Source organism: Sus scrofa, chromosome 6 (assembly GCF_054392235.1).
Source record: "Sus scrofa isolate SSC_HxYL_T2T_F1_AM1 chromosome 6, Sscrofa_HxYL_maternal_Yorkshire_Landrace_v2.0, whole genome shotgun sequence".
In the NCBI taxonomy this organism is placed as follows: domain Eukaryota; kingdom Metazoa; phylum Chordata; class Mammalia; order Artiodactyla; family Suidae; genus Sus; species Sus scrofa.
In genome coordinates, this window is record NC_139388.1 from 101306557 (window position 1) to 101332096 (window position 25540).

The 25540-nt window shown below is 43.3% G+C and overlaps 1 protein-coding gene and 1 long non-coding RNA gene across 9 annotated transcripts in view; both read left to right on the top strand.

Annotated features, from left to right (window-relative positions):
- PTPN2 (protein tyrosine phosphatase non-receptor type 2) overlaps window positions 1-12223 on the top strand; it is a 77212-nt gene extending 64989 nt beyond the window's left edge. For 4 of the 8 annotated variants that reach the window (XM_021096021.2, XM_021096023.2, XM_084964095.1 and 1 more), the window contains 3 exons: window positions 1254-1435; window positions 3107-3208; window positions 11856-12223. In XM_021096021.2, the coding sequence (XP_020951680.1) occupies window positions 1254-1435; window positions 3107-3208; window positions 11856-11877 (306 nt within the window). In that variant the 3' untranslated portion in view covers window positions 11878-12223. Of the gene's footprint in view, window positions 1-1253; window positions 1436-3106; window positions 4270-11855 lie in introns of those variants that run through there. The other 4 variants (XM_021096020.2, XM_021096022.2, XM_084964094.1 and 1 more) reach the window with 1 other exon arrangement.
- Window positions 12224-14540: 2317 nt separating this feature from the next.
- LOC146402707 (uncharacterized) lies at window positions 14541-18559 on the top strand. Its single transcript, XR_014807608.1, has 2 exons — window positions 14541-14593; window positions 14639-18559. It is a non-coding gene; the product is annotated as an uncharacterized LOC146402707 (long non-coding RNA).
- Window positions 18560-25540: the final 6981 nt, after the last annotated feature.

Genomic DNA, 25540 nt, shown 5'->3' on the forward strand with positions numbered 1-25540 from the left:
AGAATGTGGTAAAATGCCATCTTTAATTCCTCTGTTGTATAATGAGAGAAGTTAAAAACTAGTTTATTGGTGTATCAATGCATTTGCTGCAATTTACAAAATCTAAATATACAGGCATTATTCAAATTGTTCAAATATACAGGTGTAGCAGAGCATCTTGAGGGCATGAGTATTGTGTAAGTTCTAGGACAGTATAAGTTTTGAGGGGTTTGTCTCTGTTTAGAATCATTAATCCTCAGACAGTAAGTTAGAGACTTTATTCATTAGATCCAAGACTCCACGCTTTTCAGGATGGCAACTTTTAAGAGGGCCACCCCATCTGTGCCAAGTGGCCATTTTGTGCCAGCATAGGCACTCAGACTGCCACCTTGGCTCCTCTCTCTGTGGTGGGGAGAGGGCGGAAGTGCTCTACCCCTGCAGGACACCGAGGGCGCAGGGTCCCCATGCGGAGGCTACACTTGCCTCTGCCCTCTCCAGCCCGCGCTTTGTCACTGCCTGAATCTTCCAGGGCCCAGTTTATTCTGCCCACCACCGCCCCCGCTTGTCCCTAGGATGGGGGCAGTGAGGCCCAAGGAAGCTAGCGTTTGTCACCCATGCTGCTAGGCATAAATTGCAGCAGGTCCCGAGGTGGGTAACATTCCTCCTATGTCTATAGAAGGAAATAGAGCCTCATCTGGGTCTGGATCCTGCCTGCTCTGAAGTCCAGGCATGCTGAGCTGTCCCTTCACCTGGTGCTGGCCTTGCTGCCCGGGCCGCTGCTATAGCTGGTGGGGACAGATTGAGGTGTGCATGGACCTACATGCGAGCTCACCATTAGTTCTCCAGGAAACTGCACAGTGGCAACGGCAGGGAGACAGTGGTCATACTCAGGTGCCACCTTGGCCACTGCTTCTGAAGTGACCACTGCCTTTGGGCTTAGGAGGCCGGCAGAGTCAGGCTTTGGCTAAAAATCTCACTATGACCGGTGTTATAATGAGTTCTTGTATAGATTGTCTCAGGTTAAAATCCACTAAGCTTTATTAAGATTATATTCAACTCCATACTGGTGTGCTGCAATATTCCATGCTTTATTAAGTCTTCAACTTAAAAGAGACAAAGATAGAAAAAGGATGACAAAATGCCTTTTCCATTCATGTGTAACATCATAGGATTTTCTTAAGTTAAATATGGAATTTCAGTTCATAAATTTTTCTTAAAGAAAGCCAAAATTTTAGTGTTTGCCTTTATTTCTCATTTCTTTTTTTCCTATATAGAAACGATGGAAAGAGCTTTCTAAGGAAGACGTCTGTCCTGTTTTTGATCATTCACCAACCAAAATAATGACTGAAAAATACAATGGGAACAGGATAGGCCTAGAAGAAGAAAAACTGACAGGGGACAGGTGCACAGGGCTGTCCTCTAAAATGCAGGATGCTGTGGAGGACAACAGCGAGAGGTAAGGTGCTCCAGTAAGGTGTCTAAAATATGAGACTCTTACTAGGTTCCCTGGACATAAGCGGATATAAATCCCTTGTGTACTGGATTAATTTACATTAATGCTTAAGGGCATCTAAGTAATATATGATGACATCATTCATCTCAAAGAGCTTCCAGTCCTAAGATGCCAATAATTACAGACAGAAACTCATTGGAAAATGATTTAATGCAATACTAATTGGATGTAAAAGTTAATACAATTAGGTGCTAATATGTATAGTGTGGTACAGAAAATAAATGGTGTGAATGCTTGCTGTTTGTGCAGTTACGTAGTGTTCATATTCTTAAAATGTGATGAATAATATGCCTTTATAAAATTATGAAATACTTAAATGAATGTTTCAGTTTTATTCCGTCATTGGAAGAAGAAAAAAGTCTTTCAAGAAATTGACATAAGTTCCTGTTGTGACTCAGCAGTAATGAACCCACTACTGCTATGTCCACTATGAGGACATGAGTTCAATCCCTGGCCTCGCTGAGTGGGTTAGGGATCCAGTGTTGCCGTGAGCCTTGGTGTAGGTGGCAGATGTGGCTGGGATCACACGTTGCTCTGGCTGTGGTGTAGACTGACAGCTGTAGCTCCGACTTGACCCTTAGCCTGGGAACTTTCATGTGCCTCGGGGTGCGGCTGTAAAGAGAAATAGAAAAAAAAGAAAAAGGAAACATTTTGGCCAGGAAAAAAATTGACTCTGAATGTAGTAGACACTGAAAGATTTTTAATGATACTGTACCATCAGAGCTATGCTTTAGAATAGCTACTGTGGCAGGAAGGGAAACTAGTTAGGCTTTTGCTGAAATATAAGCAGTGAGTGAAAAGAGATGGGATTTGTGAGGGTTTTTTGGTAAGGGAAGGAACAGTGATTTACGTGTTGCCCTTGGCATTGTCCCAGGACTGTGGTCTTAGGAGTCAAGAGCTTCTGTTGGAATAGAACTCTGTATTGGGAAGGAAAATGGGAGCTGGAAAAGTGTGTGGACAGGAGTTCCCATCGTGGCTCAGTGGTTAACAAATCCAACTAGGAACCTTGAGGTTGCGGGTTCGATCCCTGGCCTTGCTCAGTGGGTTAACGATCCGGCATTGCCGTGAGCTGTGGTGTAGGTTGCAGACACGGCTTGGATCCCACGTTGCTGTGGCTCTGTTGTAGGCTGGCAGCTACAGCTCCGATTGGACCCCTAGCCTGGGAACCTCCATATGCCACAGGAATGGCCCAAGAAATGGCAAAAATACAAAAAAAAAAAAAAGAAAGAAAGAAAGAAAGAAAAGAAAAGAAAAAAAAAAGCATGTGGACAAACAGCAGTAGGTGCAATGGAATATTCATGGAAACATTAGGTCTAAGGGCCTTGGTGAAAAATCAAATATAAACTCTAAAGGGGCTCACATGCTGGGAGACCCTGTCTTCCTACCCCTGCTGGCTGGTTAGCAAAGAAACCAAGCTGGCACTGCGCTTCTTTTCATGTCCTGCTCCAAGTGTTTATTCACATAAAGTGTTAATAAAAAGTTGAGTTTATTAACGTAACTGCCGCTGGCCTCCAGCTGCCCCTCTGGGCCCTTGCATCTAGGTGTTTGGGTAGAGAAGGCTGGGTGGATGCGTTTGAACCAGCCTCCCACTCACCTGTCCTGCTTGGTCCACAGTGCCCTGCGGAAGCGCATTCGAGAGGACAGGAGAGCCGGCACAGCTCAGAAGGTGCAGCAGATGAAGCAGAGGCTCAACGAGACCGAGCGAAAGAGGAAAAGGTGGTTATATTGGCAACCTATTCTCACTAAGATGGGGTTTGTGTCGGTCATTCTGGTTGGCGCTTTTGTTGGCTGGACACTGTTTTTTCAGCAAAATGTCCTATGAATAATTAATTTTGCCACAAGCTTCAGCACTGTTAGCTGACGGTGTTGCGTGAATCACAGGGGTCCGTCTGTGTGCAGACGGTGCGGAGGCTGGATGCCCACAAGAGGTGGTGGGTCCTGGACCCACTGCCCCAGATAAAGACTTGATGCTTATGCAGAACTGGCTCATTCTCAGCTCTATCTGTGTACGTTAAGCCTAATGTCCTTTATCACAAGGATTCGGTTTTGGAGGCTGTCTGGATTTTAACCTGCACTTGATAAAAGCAATAAATATTGTGCTCTTATCTACATTATTACTGGAAAGAAAATGACCTTTAAGTAACGTGTGTTATGTATAATGTACTATTGACATGGGCATCAACATTTTATATTCTTAACCATTTCAGGGTAAATATATTTTATAAGTACCTATTTAATCTTACTTTTGTAGTTAAATGTACTTTTTTAAAAGCTCAATTTGAAAATTCTGTTACCATAAAAAAATAAATTGTGTGTTGATTCAATTGTATTGGATAAGTTTTCCTAAAGAGAGGTTTGATATGAGCAGTTAGAACTCTGAATAAGCAGTTTTTACTATATATTTGCATTTCTTTTATGTTTTACAGTTTCCTAATTTTAAAAAGAAAAACAAACAAAATTTTTCTCTTTAAAAAAAATATCTTTGAAGGGTAATTCTCCTCACTGGCATAGTCAGGTAACAGTTGGTCAAGACTTTGTTAAAAAAAAACACAACAAAAAAACTGGTTTTGTAAACCCCATTATTAATACTGTTTATTTTTCATGAAAATTTCAATGTAATTACCCTAATTTATAATTGGGGTTATATCATGATGTAGGAAATAAAAATAAGGAGCAGCGTTTTCTTATCCATGTTTTCAGTTTACTAGACTGAACTTTTGAAGTAAAAAAATTTTTAAGTTCTTTCCACTTCAATAAATAGTATAATGATGTACAAACCTTACGCTGTCCCTTTAAATTCTTAATGGGTATTTTTTAAGCATTTTGTGTTCGAATTTAACTGCTCATTTGAGCGCTAGCTTTGTTCAGATCCTAACATTCCTTCCAGTGTTTAACTTGTTTTACTTAAACTTTAAATAGTTGTTATAAATTTTTTTATTGTTATTTCCCCAGTACAATTTTTTTTCTACTATACAGCATGGTGTCCCAGTTACAGTTGTTATAAATTTAATTGCTGAAATAATGAAATCACATTATTTCAGTAGTTTTTAAACTATGGGTTTCTCAGGGTGCAGACTCCCAAGAGGTGGAAGGAATTGCTCAAGCCCTCGGCCTTCCCTTCCCCCCAGACTGCCTCTGCTTTGTTTTACTCACTACGTGAGAATTCCTGAATTCAAGTTTGATTACTTTAAGGGGGCGGTTAACCGTTTGAAAACCGTTGGTATAAATAGTCATTTGGAGTTGATTTGAATAGCTTCCTCAAATGTGTTGAATCACACTGAAAGCATAGAGGCACGTAGGGGCTGTGTATTAAGTATAATTTGTGGACCGTGCACCTGTGCCCCAGCCCAGTAACCATTGTGTCCTGCAGCCTTTAAATGGAAGGAGGTGAAAGGGACGTTTGTGTGTCTGTCTACATTACACCTATGTTCAGGAACCAGGACCCTTACATTTTAGGTCACTATTGGTTAAAAATATATATATATTTTTTTCTGGAGTTCCTGTTATGGCTCAGTGGTAACGAAGCTGAGTAGTATCCATAGGGACTCAGGTTTGATCCCTGGCCCCGCTCTGTAGGTTAAGGATCTGGTGTTGCTGTGAGCTGTGGTGTAGGCTGGCAGATACAGCTCTGATTCGACCCCTAGCCTGGGAACTTCCATATGCCTCAGGTGTGGCCCTTAAAAAACAAACAAACAAACAAACAAAAAAACCCACTTTTTTCCCTTGGTTTATCTTTGCTGAAATATAGTATATTACTCGGCAAGTCAAATACAGGTAGACCTGTTAAATTCCAGCTGCAGAGAGCCTTGCTTTCAGTGAAGGGTAAAGACTTTATGGGAGGCACACTGGCAGGATGCCCTCGTCCCTGCACAGGGAATGTGCTCTGTGGGACACTTTGCTTTTCCTGCTTTCTGTCCTTCTGGGAGGTGTCTCTGTTACCTGTATGTTAGATCCCACCAGTGCAGGGGCGCTTGTTGATAAACCTCTGCAAAGGCGAGTGGGCTTTCCTCCTGCAAGCAGATGCCTGGGGAGTGTGCTGAGCCTCCAGTCGGGAGGGGTCTAGTCAGCAGCCCTCATGGGTCTGCTCCCTTGGGAACCAGCATGTCTTTGGGTCTCCGTGGTATTTACCCCTTGGGGCAGATGCTGAAGATCACTTGTGCGCTTTGACTCTGATGAAGTGGTGGTATTTTGCTAATAAAAAAAAGCCAGAGGCCTTATTATTTTTAAGAAAGGATATTTGCATTAAATTCCTAGTCTGTGTGTGTTCACATCTGTTCCTGCCAACAAACTGATAGCAGCCTCTACTCAGGGATGCACCACTGCTTCTGTGCTCATTTCCACTTTCATCTACCAAGCGTTTTATCCCATTCACCTGCTGATTTTTATATCTAAAAATAAATTCTTATTTAGTTTACCCATGTATAATATAACATTAAAATAATGCCTTTTTCCTGAACTCTTTTTTTTTTTTTTCTTTGCTTTTGCTTTTTAGGGCCACGTCTGCAGTATACGGAGGTTCCCAGGCTGGGGTTGAATTGGAGCTGCAGCCAACAGCCTACGCCACAGCCACAGCAGCGCCAGATCTGAGCCACGTCTGCGACCTACACCACAGCCCACGAACACCGGATCCTTAACCCACTGAGCACAGCTAGGGATCGAACCCACGTGGATCCTAGTTGGGTTCGTTAGCCGCTGAGCCACAAAGGGAGCTCCTTTCCTGAACTCTTTTTTTTTTTTTTTTTCTCCACTATTTCTTGGGCTGCTCCCTCCGCATATGGAGGTTCCCAGGCTAGGGGTCCAGTCAGAGCTGTAGCCGCCAGCCTACGCCAGAGCCACAGCAACGCGGGATCCGAGCCACGTCTGCGACCTACACCACAGCTCACGGCAACGCCGGATCGTTAACCCACTGAGCAAGGCCAGGGATCGAACCTGCAACCTCATGGTTCCTAGTTGGATTCGTTAACCACTGCGCCACGACGGGAACTCCTCCTTTCCTGAACTCTTAAGGGAATTAAAAAAAAAAAAAAAAGTAATATAAGAGTACATAGAGAACTTTGAATAATAATAGTAGCCAGTTCTCATATTTAGAGGGGTTTTATACATTTCTCTGTCCTTTTCCTCTTCTATATTTTTGGTCCATTTCATTATGTATTAGTATTTCTACCAAGAAATGAACAAAAAAGACAAAGGAGGTAAACAACCTGATTTTTTTTTTTTAGTAGCTCTGCCTAACAGGTGTGCCAGAGGAAGGAGTTGTGACTTGTATGTTAATTTTACGTACACTTGTGCATGTCCCCTTTCAAATAAATTAGAATTTAATGATTTGAATTTTAAAAATACGTACTGGTTAAAAAAACTGGTGCATGAGATAGAGCAGTCCTGCAGTTTGTCACAATTCCCTCTTGGTTTTCACTGCCATCGGAGGGGTGGTGCTTCTCACGCAGTGGTCATTCGCCCTGCCAGGCTCGGTGCTCTGCGCCTTCCACGGTTACCCTAGTGAGCCTCCCAGCAGGAGTGTGAGGCAGGTCAGACATTATTGAGCCATAACCAGCCTGAGGCTTGGCTTTCCTACCTTTGTCCATGCTGCTGTCATTGAAGAGTGTCAGGTATATGGTGCATCTAGAGAGATCATTCTCAAAAAAGGTTGTTTCCCTCTTAGAAAAACACTTCTGATTAGATTCTATATGAAAAGACAGAGATCAGAACCTGGCTATGTTAGAAGTCTTTTATTGGCTATTGTATACTGTTGTAAGGAATACATTTCCAAGGTGCCAGCCTCGTTACTGAACAGATTTTATTTATTTTATTTTATTTTTTTGCTTTTAGGGTCGCACCTATGGCATATGGAAGTTCTCAGGCTAGGGGTCGAATTGGAGCTGCAGCTGCCAGCCTACACCACAGCCACAGCTGCACCAGATCCGAGCTTCATCTATGACCTCATGTCAACGTTGGGTCCTTAACCCACTGAGAGAGGCCAGGGATCAAACCCTCATCCTCATGGGTACTGGTCGGGTTTGTTACCACTGAGCTACCACGGGAATTCCACTGCACAGATTTTAAATTTGGTTTGCTTTGATGTTTGCTTTCAGACTCAAGCCTCATAGAGATCAGTTTGATGCAGGGTATTGTATGCCTAACGTCTACACGTATCATCTGTTGCTCCCTATGTGCAGGAGTCACGCCTTCTGTGAGCTCCAACTTTGAGTCCTAGCAGGTCCAAGAGGGTGTGTCAGTGGCAGGTGTGGCGCAGGGGTGAGGGTCTGCCTGCTGGCAGGGTGTGGACAGCTGAGGCTGGGCTTGTGCTGCTTCCCCATCTGGAGCTTTGGCCCAGCAGGAATGATGTGCTCTGGGCTCCCATTTCCTTCCTTTCTCTCCCTTCCTCCCTCCCTCCCTTTTCTTCTTCCCTCCCTCCCCCCTTTCTTGCCCACAGTATGCAGGAGTTCCTGGGCCAGGGATTGAACCTGAGACACAACAGTGACAATGCCTTAACCCACCAAGGCACCAGCAAACTCCCTGGGCACCCATCTCACTGCCATCTGTCTCTTTTATTACGTCAGAAAACCCTCACTTGGCATTGACTTATTACTTCGATGCTAGGGGCACAACACCTTAAAAATAAATTTTTGAAAAATAGGAATTTAGTGTTTTTTCACGTAATAAAATGAAGCCTTGAGTTCCCATCGTGGCTCACTGGTTAATGAATCCTACTAGGAACCATGAGGTTGTGGGTTCGATCCCTGGCCTTGCTCAGTGGGTTAAGGATCCGGCATTGCCGTGAGCTGTGGTGTAGGTTGTAGACGAGGCTCGGATCCCACATTGCTGTGGCTCTGGTGTAGGCCGTGGCTACAGCTCCGATTCGACACCTAGCCTGGGAACCTCCATATGCCACGGGAGTGGCCCAAGAAATGGCAATAAAAGACAAAAAAATAAAAATAAAAAATAATAAAAAATAAAATGAAGCCCTTTTGGCTTAAAATCCAGGTCTTGGTTGTTGCCTGGCTGACTTATTCTGGGCTTGACCTATTTCTTCCGCCTTTCCCCCAGTCCGCTGGTTTGGACCTGGTTGCATTTCCCTGCAGTAGTGGGCAGGTTACACACACCATATCCTGTTCTGTCGAGTGTGTAAGTGGTGTCATGGCGCCTGCCCTGCCCGGGAGCCCTCTGCACACTTAGTGGCTTCACTCTTGTGCCTGGCCCTAAGACAGCCCTTTTGTTGTTTGTCCAGATTGGGAATTTAAGCTTTTAACTTGGGAGTTTTAAGGTAGCCACTTTCTTGAGTAGTTTGTAAAGATGAAACTTCTAGGAGGATAGTGGGTTTGGCGATCTTCCCCTCGGCAGCAGGAATTTTCCTCAGTACCTGCTGTCTTCAGATGCTGCAAGAGCAGCGTTGAGCAGCTGTGCCCAGGGCTTTAGCTCAGCCTATTCAGAGAAATGTTGTCTCCCTTTGCTGCTGGGTCTCGAAGCTTCTGTGGGGAGGACTTTTTCAGCTGCTGTTGCTGAGCCTTTGCTCACGTTGTGTGCTATTCACTACGTCTCAGAGTGCTACCCCAAGTGACAGAGACTCATACCAGGGGCTTTACTTGGGTTGAGGGCTTGTATTTACCAGTAACAGCCTGACAGTGAAAAAGCCCTTGGACTCTCTGGCCATCTCTGTGGGTCCACTGAGAGAATGAAAAGTTGCATCATCTGAACTCTTCCTGCTTCATTAGGGTGGAATATGGAAATGACAGGACTCAGTGATGGTACTACTTAGAGAGTCTACTTTAATAATGTCTGGTTTTCCACCATGTAGTATGTTTTGGGATGCTGTAAAGACAATTGCATGTGAATTTCTTTATCCTTACAGAAGCCTTTTTTGTTGGTGGTAGTCTTTTTTAGGGCTGCACCCAAGGCATATGGAAGTTCCCAGCCTAGGGGTCGAATCCGAGCTGCAGCTTCTAGCCTACGCCACAGCCACAGCAACACTGGATCCTTAACCCCATGAGTAAGGCCAGGGATTGAACCCACATCCTCATGGATACTAGTTGTGTTCATTACTGCTGAGCCACACAGGAACTCTGGGAAGCCATTTTTTAAAGAAAAGCATCTGGAGTTCCCCTCGTGGCTCAGCGGAAATGAATCTGACTAGCAAACAAACCTGAAGTTATTTTGAGTTTTGGTGAATTCAAGAGAGGGAAGCTGGAGTTCCTGTCGTGGTGCAGTGGAAACGAATCCGACTAGGAACGATGAAGTTGTGGGTTCGATCCCTGGTCTCGCTCAGTGGGTTAAGGATCCAGCGTTACCGTGAGCTGTGGTGTAGGTCGCAGACGAGGCTTGGATCTGGCGTTGCTGTGGCTCTGGCATAGGCCGGCAGCAACAGCTCCGATTCGACCCCTAGCCTGGGAACCTCCATATGCCATGGGTGCGGCCCTAAAAGGACAAAAGACAAAGGGAAACCGAGTAAGCTGATTTTGTCTGTAAGGCAGTGCCTTGCTTATCCCAGAGACTGAGTGTTTGGTTTTCCCACTAAAACCCTAGTGTGATGTTTTGATGGCAGGAGCTCCTTGGGTGTGTTTGTAACCTCAGGTGGGAAGCTGGCCACTGGCAGGCTGGTTCAGTCATTGACCGTGTCTTTGTCACGCTGCTGGGGGAGACAGTGCCTGGCAGTTCTGCATCATGTTACCCTAGTTTCAGATGAGAAAATGGAGTCAGAAAATAAGTACCTTGCCCAAGATTGTACAGCTCATTCCTGCAAAGCTGCGGTTTAAACTCCTGTCTGACTGGATTCCCCGTAACTCATGCTTTCCCATTGTATCTCACCAAATCTGTTGTTATGTGATAGTTCAACCAGATATTTAAATAGAAAAGCATTAGACAGATAATTTTTCCTGTTAAAATCCAAAATTACCCTCTTTTTTTTTCCCCTCCTTACTTTAAAAAAAAAATTTTATTTTGTGTTGGTGTATAGTCGCCTTGCCGTATTGTGTTGGTGTCAGATTACAGCAGAGTGAACCAGTTGGACATAGATGCACATCCATGCTTTCCCCTTTTAGGTTATTACAGAACATTGAGTGCAGCATCCTGGGCTCTACAGCAGGGCCTTGCTGATTCTGTTTTTTAAGTGAAGCAAATCAAAGGTTTTCGCTCCAAAAGCTTTCGTGAAACAGTTTCAAGTAGCACAGGAGCAGAGCAGTAGTGGGGCATCAGAGCCTAAACAACACAAGCATTTCACTCTGACCAGTGGACTGGGTCCCTGCATTTTAACAAGCGGACTCTGCGTGCGAAACACATGCATGTTTGCCGTGATCAGAGTCCTTTCCTCACTCAGCCACTTAGGCCTGGGGTTCTTAGGTCCCCACCAGAAGCATCTGTGGTCATTTCTGTGACCACAGGCATCTCGCAGCAATGTTTCCTCGATGTCTTGATGTCTCTCTGTCAGTGTCAGAAGATCAGACACCAAGGAGCCTGGTCAGGAAGAAGCCCAGTACTTGGGGGTTTTGACTCAACGTTTGGATAAGTGTGGGGTGTGGTTTAAATCTCCTATTTATTTATAGCGTTTAGACCTGGGGGTTTGTCCTAGTAAGGGAAGTTCTTAAAGGGAAAGACCAGTTACCGTCTCAGAAGTTCAGCTGTTTGCAAATTCTGTGAAATAACATTAAAAGCTCAACTGCCCTTAATGTAGTCGTTTCATTCCTCTGTTGCTTGTTTAAACTCTCATTTATCTTTACTTTTTGGCCTAAAAATACAATAAACCTATCAATTACTTTATGTCTGTGTTTTCTTTTATACTGATAGTAACTTTAATCGTGTCACTTCAGTTATGTATTGCTATAATCATTAGCATTATCCTTCAGGACAGAAGGCATCTGCTCACGGTCCATGATTTAACGGTGTAAGCCAGCTTTATGTTCAGACATTACGTTCATGACACTTTTAGCAGTGTGATACAGTGGAGGTCCAATTGGATTAGGCTTTTGCATTGAATTCCAAAGTATTGGTAAGTCTAGCACATACCATGTAATCTTCCTAAACTGTTGTGGGTACATTTTTTTTAAACCTGTCTGTCTATGTATGGCACATGCAGGTCATTTCTTGAGTAATACAGGATGACCTAAAAAATTCATAGTTAGTAAATCTTGAAAAATTACGGTGCTTTCAAAAGTTACTCCGATTTAAAATGAGGCCACCAATTCTGCTTGAAAATCAGGCACGTAAGCAGTTTTACTGAGACACAGCAAAGCCCTCAGTGTGCTTGAGTGTGATGTGTTGGAATGTGTTGCCTTTTTGGTTCATTGTTAGTCCTTTTATGTTTGCGTGTATCTGTGTATGTCTGTGTGTTTGGTAACTATGAATTGAATAGATGACTTCTTATTTTATGTTTTAGGCCAAGATTGACAGACACCTAAATATTCATGACTTGAGAATATTCTGCAGCTATAAATTTTGAACCATTGATGTGCAAAGCAAGACCTGAAGCCCACTCCGGAAATTAAGTGAGGCTTGATAAGCCTGTAGATTGCCTCACACTTGTCTGTTTACAAAGTAAACCTTACATCCAGGGAACGAAGAGCACCACCAGCAGAAGACTTTGCAGAACCCTCTAATTTGATGCATTGTTAAATTTTTTTAATGCGTGTGTGAAATGTAGAAAGATGTAAAAGAAATAAATTAGAGAGACTACTTTGTATTGTACTGCCATTCCTACTGTATTTTTATACTTTTTGGCAGCATTAAATATTTTTATTAAATAGACTATATTGGTTTGTGTGCGTTATCTTAGGCCAGCTTTGCTCCACATAATGAATGTTTTCTTAAGGGTTTTCTCTCAAATTTGTATAACCAGCAATTGACATGTAAATTGAGGAGTTCCCGTCGCGTCACGGTGCAGTGGAAACGAATCCGACTAGGAACCATGAAGCCGCAGGTTTGATCTCTGGCCTTGCTCAGTGGGTTAGGGATCCGGCATTGCTGTGAGCTGTGGTGTGGGCTGCAGATGCGGCTTGGATCTGGCATAGCTGGGGCTGTGGCGTAGGATGGCAGCTATGGCTCTGATTAGACCCGCAGCCTGGGAACCTCTGTATGCCAGAGGTGCGGTCCTAAAAAGACAAGAAGGAAAAAAAAATTGGAATTGGTTCAAAACATTGGTCCCTTGCTTTTTTAAGTTTTTTTTTTTTTAAGTTACTCCTCAATACTCTATCAGTGGAGGTTAAGTGAATGCAACCAAAGAAAAGTGATGCTATTTCTTTTGCTATTTGGAAAATTATCAATATGGATAATGGTATTAAATTAACTTTGAATAAGTACAGCAATTCAGTGCAGTTTTCAAGTCATGGTGTTATTCTTGTGTCGGATGCTGAGCCTCCCCCAAACCTTCCCTATTGTAGAAACCAGAGATTCTTCCCTGAATGGGGCTTTTGGCCTCTAAACCATCTACTTTCCCAACCAAGTCAAGGCTGTTGGTGACATTCTTGTCCAGAGATACCCAGGCCTCTGTATCATGTGTCACCTTAAGGTCTAACAGCTCACACTTTTGTGGGCGGGCGGGGTGGGGGGGTTGCCTCATCTGCAGCATGTGGAAGTTCCCAGGCCAGGGACTGAACCTGTACCACAGCAGCAACCTGAGCCACTGCAGAGAGACCACTGGGTCTTTAACCTGCTGCACCACAAGAGAATTCCCAACTCCTAATTGTTTGTTTGGACAACTGTGAGAGTTTTGTAACACTCTTCATTGAATACATCTATTTCATCTTTTAAAAATTTAATGATTCACGTTTTTCCTCTTTGCTTCATCATCAGGGGTTTGGGGTCTATTTTAGGAGTAATCACATATTGGTAGTCCCTACCCAGCTTTCCTGAAGAGTGCCTGGGACAGTGGCACAGACAGTCCTCCATCACGTCAACACGGCTTGAGAGAGCAGGCTGCCCACAGGGCCCTCTGTCCCTGACTTGCCAGCCCTCTTCCAGGGTGGTAGCTGACTTTCCCTCCAGATATCACCCCGAGGCTCCCCTTGGCTCATGCCACGGCCACATCCCCTGGACACTCTCAGTGCTCTTGGACTTGCCCCCTGGCTGCTGCACCAGCGCCTCTGAAGCTTCTCAGAAGAGGAGAGGTTTGTCGAAGAGTCACTCCTTGGTCCCCTTCCTGCCACCCTGGCAACCTCTATTCCACTCTGACTCTGAAGTAGCCTATTCTAGGGACTTTATGTAAGAGGAATCACCCCGCATTGCCTCTCTGACCAGCTTGTTTTACTCAACATAATATTCTCAAGGCTCATCATGTTTTCTTCCTTTTTCTTTTATTTTTTTCTTTTTTTTTTGCTTTTTAGGGCCACAGCTGTGGCACGTGGAAGTTCCCAGGCTAGGGGTCTAATCAGAGCTGTAGCTGCCAGCCTGCAGCACAGCCACAGCGGCACAGGGTCCCAGCCTCATCTTCGACCTACACCACAGCTCAGGCAACTCCGGCTCTTTAACCCACTGAGTAAGGCCAGGGATCAAACCTGCCTCTTCATGGATTCTAATCAGATTCGTTAACCACTGAGCCACGACAGGAACTTACCATGTTTTCCTAAGGCTGACATCCATTGTATGTGTAGACCAATTTTTTTTTTTTTTTTTTTTTTTTAGGTCTTTTTAGGGCCACACCAATTGCGTATAGAAATTCCCAGGCTAGGGGTCGAATTGGAGCTGCAGCTGCTGGCCTACGCCACAGCCACAGCAACACCAGAGCTGAGCCACATCTTCAACTTATACCATAGCTCATGGCAATGACGGATCCCTGACCCACTGAGCAAGGCCAGGATCAAACCCATGTACTTGTGGATACTAGTCAGTTTTGTTAGCGCTGAGCCACAAGGGGAACTCCTAGACCACAATTTTAACCCCTTCATCTGTCAATGAACTTTATTTCCACATCTTGACTACTGTGAATAGTCCTGCAGTGAACATAGAAGTGCTCATATGCCTTTAGGATCCTGATTTCAGAACTTTTGGATAGATACCCAAAGTGGGACTGCTGGATTGTGTACTAATTATGGTTTTTGGTTTTTTTGTTTTGTTTTTTGTCTTTTGAGGGCCACACCTGCAGCACATGGAGATTCCCAGCCTAGGGGTCGAATTGGAGCTGTAGCCACCAGCCTACGCCAGAGCCACAACAACGCCAGATCCAAGCTGCATCTGCAACCTAAACCACAGCTCACAGCAATGCCAGATCCTTAACCTACTGAGCATGGCCAGAGATCGAACCTGCAACCTCGTGGTTCCTAGTCGGATTCGTTTCCACCGCGCCACAACAGGAACTCCTAGTTGTGCTTTTAATTTCTTGAGGAAGATCCATACTGTTTCTGTAGCAGCTGTACCATTTTGCATTCCCACCAAATCCAAAAAAAAGGTCCAATCTCACCACATCCATGTTGTCTTTTTTTTTTTTTTTTTTGGCCTTTACTTTTTTTATATATAATGATTTTTTTTTCCATTATAGCTGTTTTGTAGTGTTCTATCAATTTTATACAGTACAGCATGGTGGCCCAGTTACACATACATGTATACATTCTTTTTTCTCACATTGTCATGCTCCATCATAAGTGACTAGACATAGTTCCCAGTGCTATACAGCAGGATCTCAGTGCTAATCTATTCCTTAGGCAATAGTTTGCATCTATTAATCCCAAATTCCCAGTCTATCCCACTCCTTCCCCCTCCCCTTGGCAACCACAATTCTGTTTTCTAAGTCCATGAGTTTCTTTTCTTTGGAGAGTTTTATTTGTGCCATGTATTAGAGTCCAGATATAAGTGATATCATATGGTATTTGTCCTTCTTTTTCTGACTAACTTCACTCAGTATGAGAGTCTCTAGTTTCATCCATGTTGCTGTAAATGGCATTATTTTGTTCTTTTTATGGCTGAGTAGTACTCCATTGTGTATATATACACCACATTGTCTTAATTTAATCATGTCAATGGACGCTTGGGTTGTCTCCATGTCTGGGCTATTGTGAATAGTGCTGCAATGAACATGTGGGTGCATGTGTCTTTTTCAAGGAAAGTTTTGTCTGGATATAGGCCCAGGAGTGGGATTGCTGGGTCATATGGTAGTTCTATGTATAGTTTTCTAAGGTACCTCCATACTGTTCTCCATAATGGTTGTACCAGCTTACATTCCCACCTACAGTGCAGGAGGGTTCCCTTTGCTCCATACCCCCTCCAGCATTTGCTATTTGTTGACTTATTAATGATGGCCATTTTGATTGGCGTGAGGTGGTATCTTGTGGTAGGTTTGATTTGCATTTCCCTAATAATCAGTGATGTTGAGCATTTTTTTCATGTGCTTGTTGGCCATCTACATATCTTCCTTGGAGAAATGTCTATTCAGGGTTTTTGCCCATTTTTCAATTGGGTTGTTGGCTTTTTTGCTGTTGAGTTTTATTAAGTTGCTTGTATATTCTAGAGATTAAGTCCTTGTTAGTTGCATCATTTGAAACTATTTTCTCCCATTCTGTAAGTTGTCTTTTTGTTTTGTTTTTGTTTTTATTTATTTTTTTATTACTCAATGTATTTATTACATTTATAGTTGTACAATGATCATCACAATCCAATTTTCTAGCATTTCCATCCCGCACCCTCAGCACATCCCCCCACCCCCCAACCTGTCTCCTTTGAAAACCATAAGTTTTTCAAAGTCTGTGAGTCAGTATTTGTTCTGCAAAGAAGTTCATTGTGTCCTTTTTTCAGATTCCACGTGTCAGTGATAGCATTTGATGTTGGTGTCTCATTGATTGACTGACTTCATTTAGCATGATAATTTCTAGGTCCATCCATGTTGGTAGTATTTCATTCCTTTTAATGGCTGAGTAATATTCCATCATGTATGTGTACCACATCTTTACCCACTCCTCTGTCAATGGACATTTAGGTTGTTTCCATGTCTTGGCTATTGTATAGAGAGCTGCAATGAACATTGGAGTACGTGTATCTTTTCAAGTCATGGTTTTCTCTGGATAGATGCCCAGGAGTGGGATTGCTAGATCAAGTGGTAGTTCTATTTTTAGTTTTCTGAGAAATCTCCATACTGTTTCCCACAGTGGTTGCACCAATTTACATTCCCACCAACAGTGTAATGGAGTTCTTTTTTGTCCACACCCTCTCCAGCACTTACTGTTTGTAGACTTTTTGATGATGGCCATTCTGGCTGGTGTAAGGTGGTACCTCATAATGGTTTTGATTTGCATTTTTCTAATAATGAGTGATGTAGAACATGTTTTCATGTGTTTTTTGGCCATCTGTATGTCTTCTTTGGAGAATTGTCTGTTTAGATCTTCTGCCCCTTTTTTGATGGGGTTGTTTGTCTTTTTGGTATTGAGCTGCAGAAGGTGTTTGTAAATGTTGGAGATTAATCCCTTGTCAGTCGATTCATTTGCAAATATTTTCTCCCATTCTGTGGGTTGTCTTTTGGTGTTGTTTAGGGTTTCCTTTGCTATGCAGAAAGTGTTAAATTTAATTAGGTCCCATTTGTTTATTTCTGTTTTTACTGTCATGACTCTAAGAGGTGGATCTGAGAAGACGTTGCTGTTGTTTATGTCAGAGAGTGTTCGGCCTATGTTTTCCTCTAAGAGTTTTATAGTCTCTGGTCTTATATCTAGGTCTTTAATCCCTTTTGAGTTTATTTTTGTGTATGGTGTTAGGAAGTATTCTAATTTCATTCTTTTACATGTAGCTGTCCAGTTTTCCCAGCACCACTTATTGAACAGGCTGTCTTTTCTCCATTGTATATTCTTGCCTCCTTTGTCATAAATGAATTGGCTATAAGTTCGTGGGGTCTTTTTGGTTTTTTTATGATTTCTTATGCTGTGCAAGATTGTCAATTTGATTAGATCCCATTGGTTTATTTTTGCTTTTGTTTCTGTTGCTTTGGTTTTTTGATTTTTTGATAATAGCATTTTTGACAGGTATAAGGTGATATCTCATTGTGGCTTTTATTTGCATTTCTGTGGAAATTAGTTATATTGAGCCTTTTGTTCATATACCTGTTCACCATCTGTATGTCATCTTTGGACACAAGTCTATTTAAATCTTTTACCCTTTAACTGGGTTATTAGGGGTTTTTGCTGTTGAGTTGCAGGAGTTCCTTATGTATTTTGGAGACTGATCTTTCATCAAATTCATGCTTTACAAATATTTTCTCTTATTCAGTAGGCTGCCTTTTCACTCTGATTGTTTCTCTCCTGTTGACTTGAATATTGCAGTTCCCAAGGCCTCATTTTGGGGCCTCACTCTCAGTGCCAACACCTGCCTTCCTGATCTGATCCCTCTGTGCTCATTACGTGCAACTTCAGACCCCTGCCAGATGTCCCTTCTGAGCAACACACCGTACATCTAGATCCCTACGAGGTCATTGCCTAAATCCCTGAAACTCCAGAATTGAATGTCGTCTCCTTTACATCCATCACATCTTCCTCCTTTGTTTTCCTGGTTATTTGATCGCATCTGCCAGAAACCTGAAGTTCATTCTGAATTCCTCTGCCTGGGCTCCACATCCAGCCTCACAGTTCTGCTAGCCTGTCTCCTAGCACCCCTGCCGTGGTTTACACCTTCATTGGGTTCGTGGCTTTTCCTGATAGTCCACTCTCACAGTGTCCCAAGTGATTTCACGTGAAGATCTGGCTGTCCCCCTCCTTAAAATTCTCTGATGCCACTTTAGGGAATGTTGCGTTCATTTAAATCCCAGCACATTCTGTGCACCATTTCATCTTTTTGCTCTTACCTGCCTGTGCTGGTTTTACCCTCAGTTTTGTTGAGAGGTAGTGGCGTCCATCACTGTACAAGTTTAGGTTGTAAACATGATGGTTTGCTTTGCATATACAGTTGGCTTTGGACGTGCAGGTGCACTTAGGCATGGATGTTTTCAGTAGCATGTACCCCAGGACTGCACAACCGATGAGGGTTGAATCATAGATACAGATGCTGACAAGGATTTCCTGCCGCCTGGAGGGTGGGTGCCTCCAACCTCTGCATTGGTCAAGAGGCAGCTGTCTTATGAAATGATTACCACAATAAGTTAACACCCGTCATCTTACACAATTAAAAAAAAAGAAAGTTTGCTTCTGGTGAGCATTCTCAGGATTTACTGTCTGAACTTCCCTATGCACCTGCAGTCCTCCGTGTTGTAACTTGAAATACGCATGTTTTGACCACCTTTCCCCAACCTTCCACCCCTGGTATCCACAGATGTAATGTCTTTTTCTCTGATTTGGGTGTTTTGTTTTTTAGATTCCACATAGAATTGAAATCACATAGTATTGGAGTTTTTCTCTCCGATTTATTTCACCTAGCATAATGCCTTCCATGTCCATCCATATTGTCATAAATGTTAAGATTTCATTCATTTTTATGACTGAAAAGTATTCCATTGTATATATTACTACAGTTTCTTTATCCACTTACCAACTGAGGAACCTTAAGTTATTCCCGTTTCTTGGCTGTTGATATTAATGTGTCAGTAAACATGTGGATGAAGATAATCTTTTCAAATTAGGAGTTTTCATTTCCTTCAAATAAATACATGAAAGTAGAATTGAGTCATATAGTAGCTCTATTTTTAGTTTTTTGAGAAACAGACATGCTATTCTCCTTAGTGGCTGCACTAAATTACCTTCCCACCAACAAGGTAGGAGGGCTCCTTTTCTCCACACCGTCACTAACACGCTATTTCTTTCTGATAATAGCCATTCTGAGAAGTGCGAGTTGATATTGGGGTTTTGGTTCATGTTTCCTTTTCATGTACCTATTGGCCATCTAACAGCTTCTTTGGGAAAATGTCATACAAGTCCTTTGCCCATCTTTTTTTTTTTAATTTTTATTACTCAATAAATTTATTACATTTATAGTTGTACAATGATCATCACAATCCAATTTTATAGGATACCCATCTATTTAGATGGCAGATCACGGCAATGCCGGACCCTGAACCCACTGAATAAAGCCAGGGATCAAACCCACATTCTTGTGGATACCAGTCAGGTTCGTTACCCCTGAGCTACAACGGGGAACTCCTGAACCTTGGTTTTGACCCATGCCGCAGCTGCAATATCGGATTCTAGTAGTTAAGAATCTGGCATTATGATTGCTGAGGCTCTGGTTTGATCCCTGGCCCAGGAACTTCCATATACCGTGAACTCGACCAAAAACATAAATTAATTAAATAAAAGGACAAATTTCACCATACATAAATTCTACCTCAATAATCCTCTTTTTAAAAAAATTGAAAAAAAATAAAGCTGTAAATTTAAGATATGTGCACTTCACTGTATGTTACTACTCAATTTTATTTATTTATTTATTTATTTGTATTTTGTCTTTTGTTGTTGTTGCTATTTCTTGGGCCGCTCCCGAGGCATATGGAGATTCCCAGGCTAGGGGTTGAATCGGAGCTGTAGCCACCGGCCTACGCCAGAGCCACAGCAACGTGGGATCCGAGCCGTGTCTGCAACCTGCACCACAGCTCACAGCAACGCCGGATCGTTAACCCACTGAGCAAGGGCAGGGACCGAACCCGCAACCTCATGGTTCCTAGTCGGATTCGTTAACCACTGCGCCACGACGGGAACTCCCAATTTTATTTTTTAAATACACAGCACAACTATTACTAGTATAAACTGTTTGCCTTCAGGATGATGCCGTGGGTCTCGGAAGCTGGGATTTTAAGTCCAATGTTAAGCTTGTGTCTTACTTTGCCCTTCTTCTTAGAGTCAAGGGGACCATGGTCACCAAGGAACTTAACAAAAGGATTTGAGAGAACTTCAGTTAATATCTGATTAGTGGATAGTGTCTTTAGATGGATTCACCAAAAAGAAAATCTCAAAAAGCATGGCTGCTTCTAGGCAGGGGAGCTGGCAAACTGGGAGTGTTGGGGTGAAGTACAGCTTTTTGTGCTGTTTACTTCCTTTTCCCATGAGCATATATTGGTTTAAGAAAAAAAAAATCTGGAGTTCCCGTCATGGCTCAGCAGTTAATGAATCTGACTAGCATCCATGAGGACACAGGTTTGATCCCTGGCCTCGCTCAGTGGGTTAAGGATCTGGTGTTGCCGTGAGCTATGGTGTAGGTCGCAGACACGGCTCGGATCCACATTACTGTGGCTGTGGTGTAGGCTGGCAGCTATAACTCAGATTCAACCCCTAGCCTCGTAGCCTCCATATGCCACAGGTATGGCCCTAAAAAGAAAAAAAAAAAAATCTGAGTTCCCATTTTGGCATGCAACAGGATTGGCGATGTCTCTGGAGCACTGGGATGCGGATTCAGTCCAAAGCTGGTGTTGCCACAGCTGTGGCATAGTTCGAAACTGTGGCTCCCATCAGATCTGATCTGATCCCTGGCCCAGGGAACTCCATATGCTTCAGAGAGGCCAAAAAGAAAGAAAGAGACAGGGAGGGAGAGAGGGATAGAGGGAGGGACAAAGAAGGAAGTAAGAAAGGAAGAAAGAAAAACATAAACATAAAAAATAGAGTTCAGTGGGTTAAGAACCTGAGAGTATCCATGAAGGTGCAGGTTAGATCCCAGGCCTCATTCAGTGTGTTAAGGATGCAGGATTGCTACATGCTTTGGCGTAGGTTGCAGATGCAGCTCGGATCTGGTGTTGCCATAGATGTGGCATAGGCTGGCAGCTGCAGCTCCCATTCAACCCCTAGCCTGGGAATTTCTATATGCCGCATGTGCGGCTGTAAGAAAAAAAAAAAAAAAAAAAAAAAAGAAGGAAAGAAAGAAAATCTGGGAGTTCCCTAGTGGATCAGTAGGTTAAGGGTCCAGCTTGTCACTGCTGTGGTGCAGGTTCCACCCCAGGCCCAGGAATTTCCACATGCCACTGGTGAAGTCAAAACAAACAAACAAAAACTGCACATTTAAATAATTATTTAAAAGGTACACTAAAAGTGACGTGAGGATGTCTCGATATATTGTAAATTAAAAAGAGAAATTCAGTGAGTTCTCCTGTGGCACAGTGAGTTAAGGATCCGGTGTTGTCACTGAAAAAAGAAGAATGTTAAGCTACAATTGTGTAGCTCATTCAAACCCATCTCCATTTAGGGCAATCCCAGCTGTGATTCAAGATGAAGTGACATCACACAGCTTAAACAATGGCCACAAAAGGGGACACGCTGGGCCCACTGAGGTCACAAATGGAGCAAAGCTGTGAACTTCCTCAGAGTTCCTTCTTCAAGAGCATTTGTGTGGTTCTTGGTTTATTCCATTTTCAAGATATTTGAAAATGGTAGAAGTTTCAGAGGAGATTATTTAATGAGCCTTGGCTAGGCTTTAAAGATACTGAGAGAAAGGGAGAAAAAAAGTCACTCTCGTGATGATAAAATATCATTTCACAGAAAACTGTCATTTCAGAGACACTGCTTTATGCCAGGCAGAGGCTGTGATGGGATGCCGGCCGAGGGCATTCTAAAGGAACACTAGTCAGAGTTCCCGTGGTGGCTCAGTGGTTAACGAATCCGACTAGGAACCATGAGGTTGTGGGTTCGATCCCTGGCCATGCTCAGTGGGTTAAGGATCCGCGTTGCCGTGAGCTGTGGTGTAGGTTGCAGACGCGGCTCGGATCCCGCGTTGCTGTGGCTCTGGCGTAGGCCGGTGGCTACAGCTCCGATTAGACCCCCAGCCTGGGAACCTCCATATGCCAAGGGAGCGGCCCAAGAAATAGCAAAAAGACAAAAAAATAAAAAATAAAAAATAAAATAAAGGGACACTAGTCATGTTTATGGAATGTAAAGCAGATTTTTGAAGAAAAGGTAGCATCTGAGCCGATGCCTTGCCTGAGAATATTGACTCTGAGGCTGTTTCTGAACATTTCTCCGTGCTTTCTTGCGTCATTAACCTTCCACATCTCTACCCAAACCTGCACGCTCGGAGCCAATCCTGTGAATCTGCACTGATGGGCTTCTCCCGTATGTTGTGTTACTTTGGTAGCATGACCTGGGCCGTGACTGGAGTGATGTACCTCCAGCTCCTGAGACAGCATCACATGACAGGAAGGCAGCGTCCATCTGCAGGGATGGGACTCGGGGCACCTTCTCCAGGGCGGCGTGGGCAGAAAGAATGACAAACAGGGGTTCCCATCGTGGCTCAGCGGTTAATGAACCTGACTAGGCTCAGCAGGTTAAGAGTCCAACTAAAAAGAAAAAAAAAAAATCTATTACATATACATACATATTTTGTTCATCCATTAGTGACACTTGGGTGCTTCCGCATTTTAACAATTGCAAATAATGCTGCTTTCAGTTGGCATGGGTGTCCAGATTTTGCTTTCGGTTCTTTTCAGTATATCCTCATAAGTGTAATTGCAGGATCATATGATAATTCTATTTTTAATTTTTTTTTTCTTTTTGCTGCACCCATGGTATATGAAAGTTCCCAGGCCAGGGACCTACACTTCAGCTGGAGCAATGCCAGATCCTTAAGCTGCTGTGCCACAGCCGGAACTCCCTATTTATAATTTTTTTAATGACCTCCCAGTCTGTTTTACACACCACTTGTACTATTTTACATTTCTCCCAAGAGTGCTCAAGTGTTCCAGTGTCAGCATCCTAACCAACACATGATTTTCTGCTTTTTTCTTTAAGGTAGGCATCCTAGTGAGTGGGAAATGATACCTTTGATTTGTATCTCCCCAGTGTTGAGCATCTTTTCATGTGCTGTTTGGCCATTTGGATCTTACTTTGCCCCAATCTTTTTGCTTTCTGTTCCACAGACCCAGGATTTAGTTGTCCTGTCGTGAAGTTCGCTGATTCTTCTGCTTATTCAAATATGCCCCTGAATCCCTGTAGTGAAATTTTCATTTCAGTTATTTTACTTTTCAGCTGGAGAATTTCTTCTTGGTTTCTTTCAGGTTCTTCTCTATCCATTTTGTTCCTGCATCATTTTCTTGACTTTCTTCACATCTTTTCATTCCTTGGCATCTTTAGGACAGTTGTTTTAAAGACTTTGTCAAGTGGATCTGCCATCCAGGTTCTTTGTTGAAAACCAGACATTTGAATCTAATAATGCAGTACATCTGGAAATCAGAATCTCTCCCTCCCCCCATCTTCAGGACTTTCATTTTCTTTCTTTCCTTTTTTTTTTTTTTTTTTTTTTTTTTTTTTGCTTTTTGGAGCCACACCAGTGGCATATGGAAGTTCCCGACCTAGGGGTCAAATCAGATCTGCAGCTGCTGGCCACAGCCACAGCCTCAGCAACGCCAGATCTGAGCCACGTCTGTGACCTACACCACAGCTCACGGCAATACCAGCCCTTAACCCACTGAGCAAGGCCAGGGATTGAACCCACATTCTCCTGGATCTTAGTCACGTTCATTATCGCTGAGCCATGACAGAAACTCCAGGATTTTCATTTTCTTTTCTTCTCTATCCTTTTTTCCTCTCTCTCTTTCTCTCTCCATCCCTTCCTTATTTTTGATTGTTGTAGGCTGTCTCTGTGCCACAGATCAGCCTGAGGTGTAAATTGAGGTCATTTCAGGTCTTTTTTTAGCCCATGCCTTTCTCTTTGCACGATGGTGATTTGTTAATTTCCCCCATATATGTGGTTGCTTCTGATCGACCTAGACTTTAATGTTTGGTTCCCAAAAGGAAAGAGTAAAATGAAGGGGAAACAAATGGCACCAGCCCTTTAAATCCCCTCAAATTCACTTGCAGTAACAGAGGAATATGCAAAAACTTGACCATCCACCTGTTTGTGTGCATCTCTGTGATCAGAAGAAGCAATCATTGGTCAGAGCACATCAGTGGTATTTGGCAGAGAGGGTTTTTTTCCCACCCTGGATCCTGCAAGCTGCACCAATTTACATTCCCACCAATAGTAAAGGAAAATTCCCCTTTCTCCACACCCTCTGTAGCATTTATTATTTGTAGACTTTTTGATGATGGACATTCTGACCAGAGTGAGGTAATGTCTGCTGTCTTTTTTTTTTTTTTTTTTTTCTTCTCTGTTTGTTTTGTCTTTTAAGGCAGCACCCACAGCATATGGAAGTTCCCAGGCTAGGGGTCGAATCGGAGCCACAGCTGCAGGCCTACGTCAGAGATACAGCAACAACTTGGGATCCAAGCCACATCTGCAACCTACACCACAGCTCCCAGCAATGCCAGATCCTTAATCTGCTGAATGAGGCCAGGGATCAAACCCACGTGCTCACGGATACTAGTCAGCTTCCCCATTACCACTGCACCACAACGGAAAGTCCCTCAGTCGTAATTGCTTCAAATATTTATTTCCCTTTTTCTCTTACTTCACCTTCTGGTATTCCCATTTTGCATATCTTATACCCTTATACCTCTTGTAGTTGTCTCACATTTCTTGGATTTTCTTTCTTTCTTTCTTTTTTTTTTTTTTTTTTTTTGCCTTTTCTGGGGCCGCACCTGTGGCATATGGGGGTTCCCAGGCTAGGGGTCGAATCGGAGCTGTAGCCACCGGCCTATGCCAGAGCCACAGCAATGCCAGATCTGAGCCTCGTCTGCAAACTACACCACAGCTCACGGCCAGGGATCGAACCCACAACCTCATGGCTCCTAGTCGGATTCGTTAACCACTGTGCCACACCGGGAACTCCTGGATTTCCTTAAAAAAATTTTTTTTTCCATGGCTCAGCAGAAACAAATCTGACTAGTATCCATTAGTTCAATCCCTGGCCTCACTCAGTAGGTTGAGGATCCGGCATTGCCATGAACTGTGGTGTAGGTCATAGACGTGGCTCGGATCCCGCATTGCTGTGGCTGTGGTATAGCCCGGCAGCTGTAACTCTGATTCGACCCTAGCCTGGGAACCTCCATAGCCACAGGTGTGGTTCTGAAAAAGACAAAAAATTTAGGGGGGCCACACTGGCTGCATGCGGAACTTCCCAGGCCAGGGATGGAACCTGCACCACAGCAGCAGCACAAGGCACTGCAATGACAATGCTAGAGATCCTTAACCCACTGCACCACCAGGGAACTCCATTAAAACTTGTTTTCATTGAAGTGTAGTTGACATACAATTTTATATTAGTTTGAGATGTACAACATGGTGATTTGACATTTATATGCACTACAA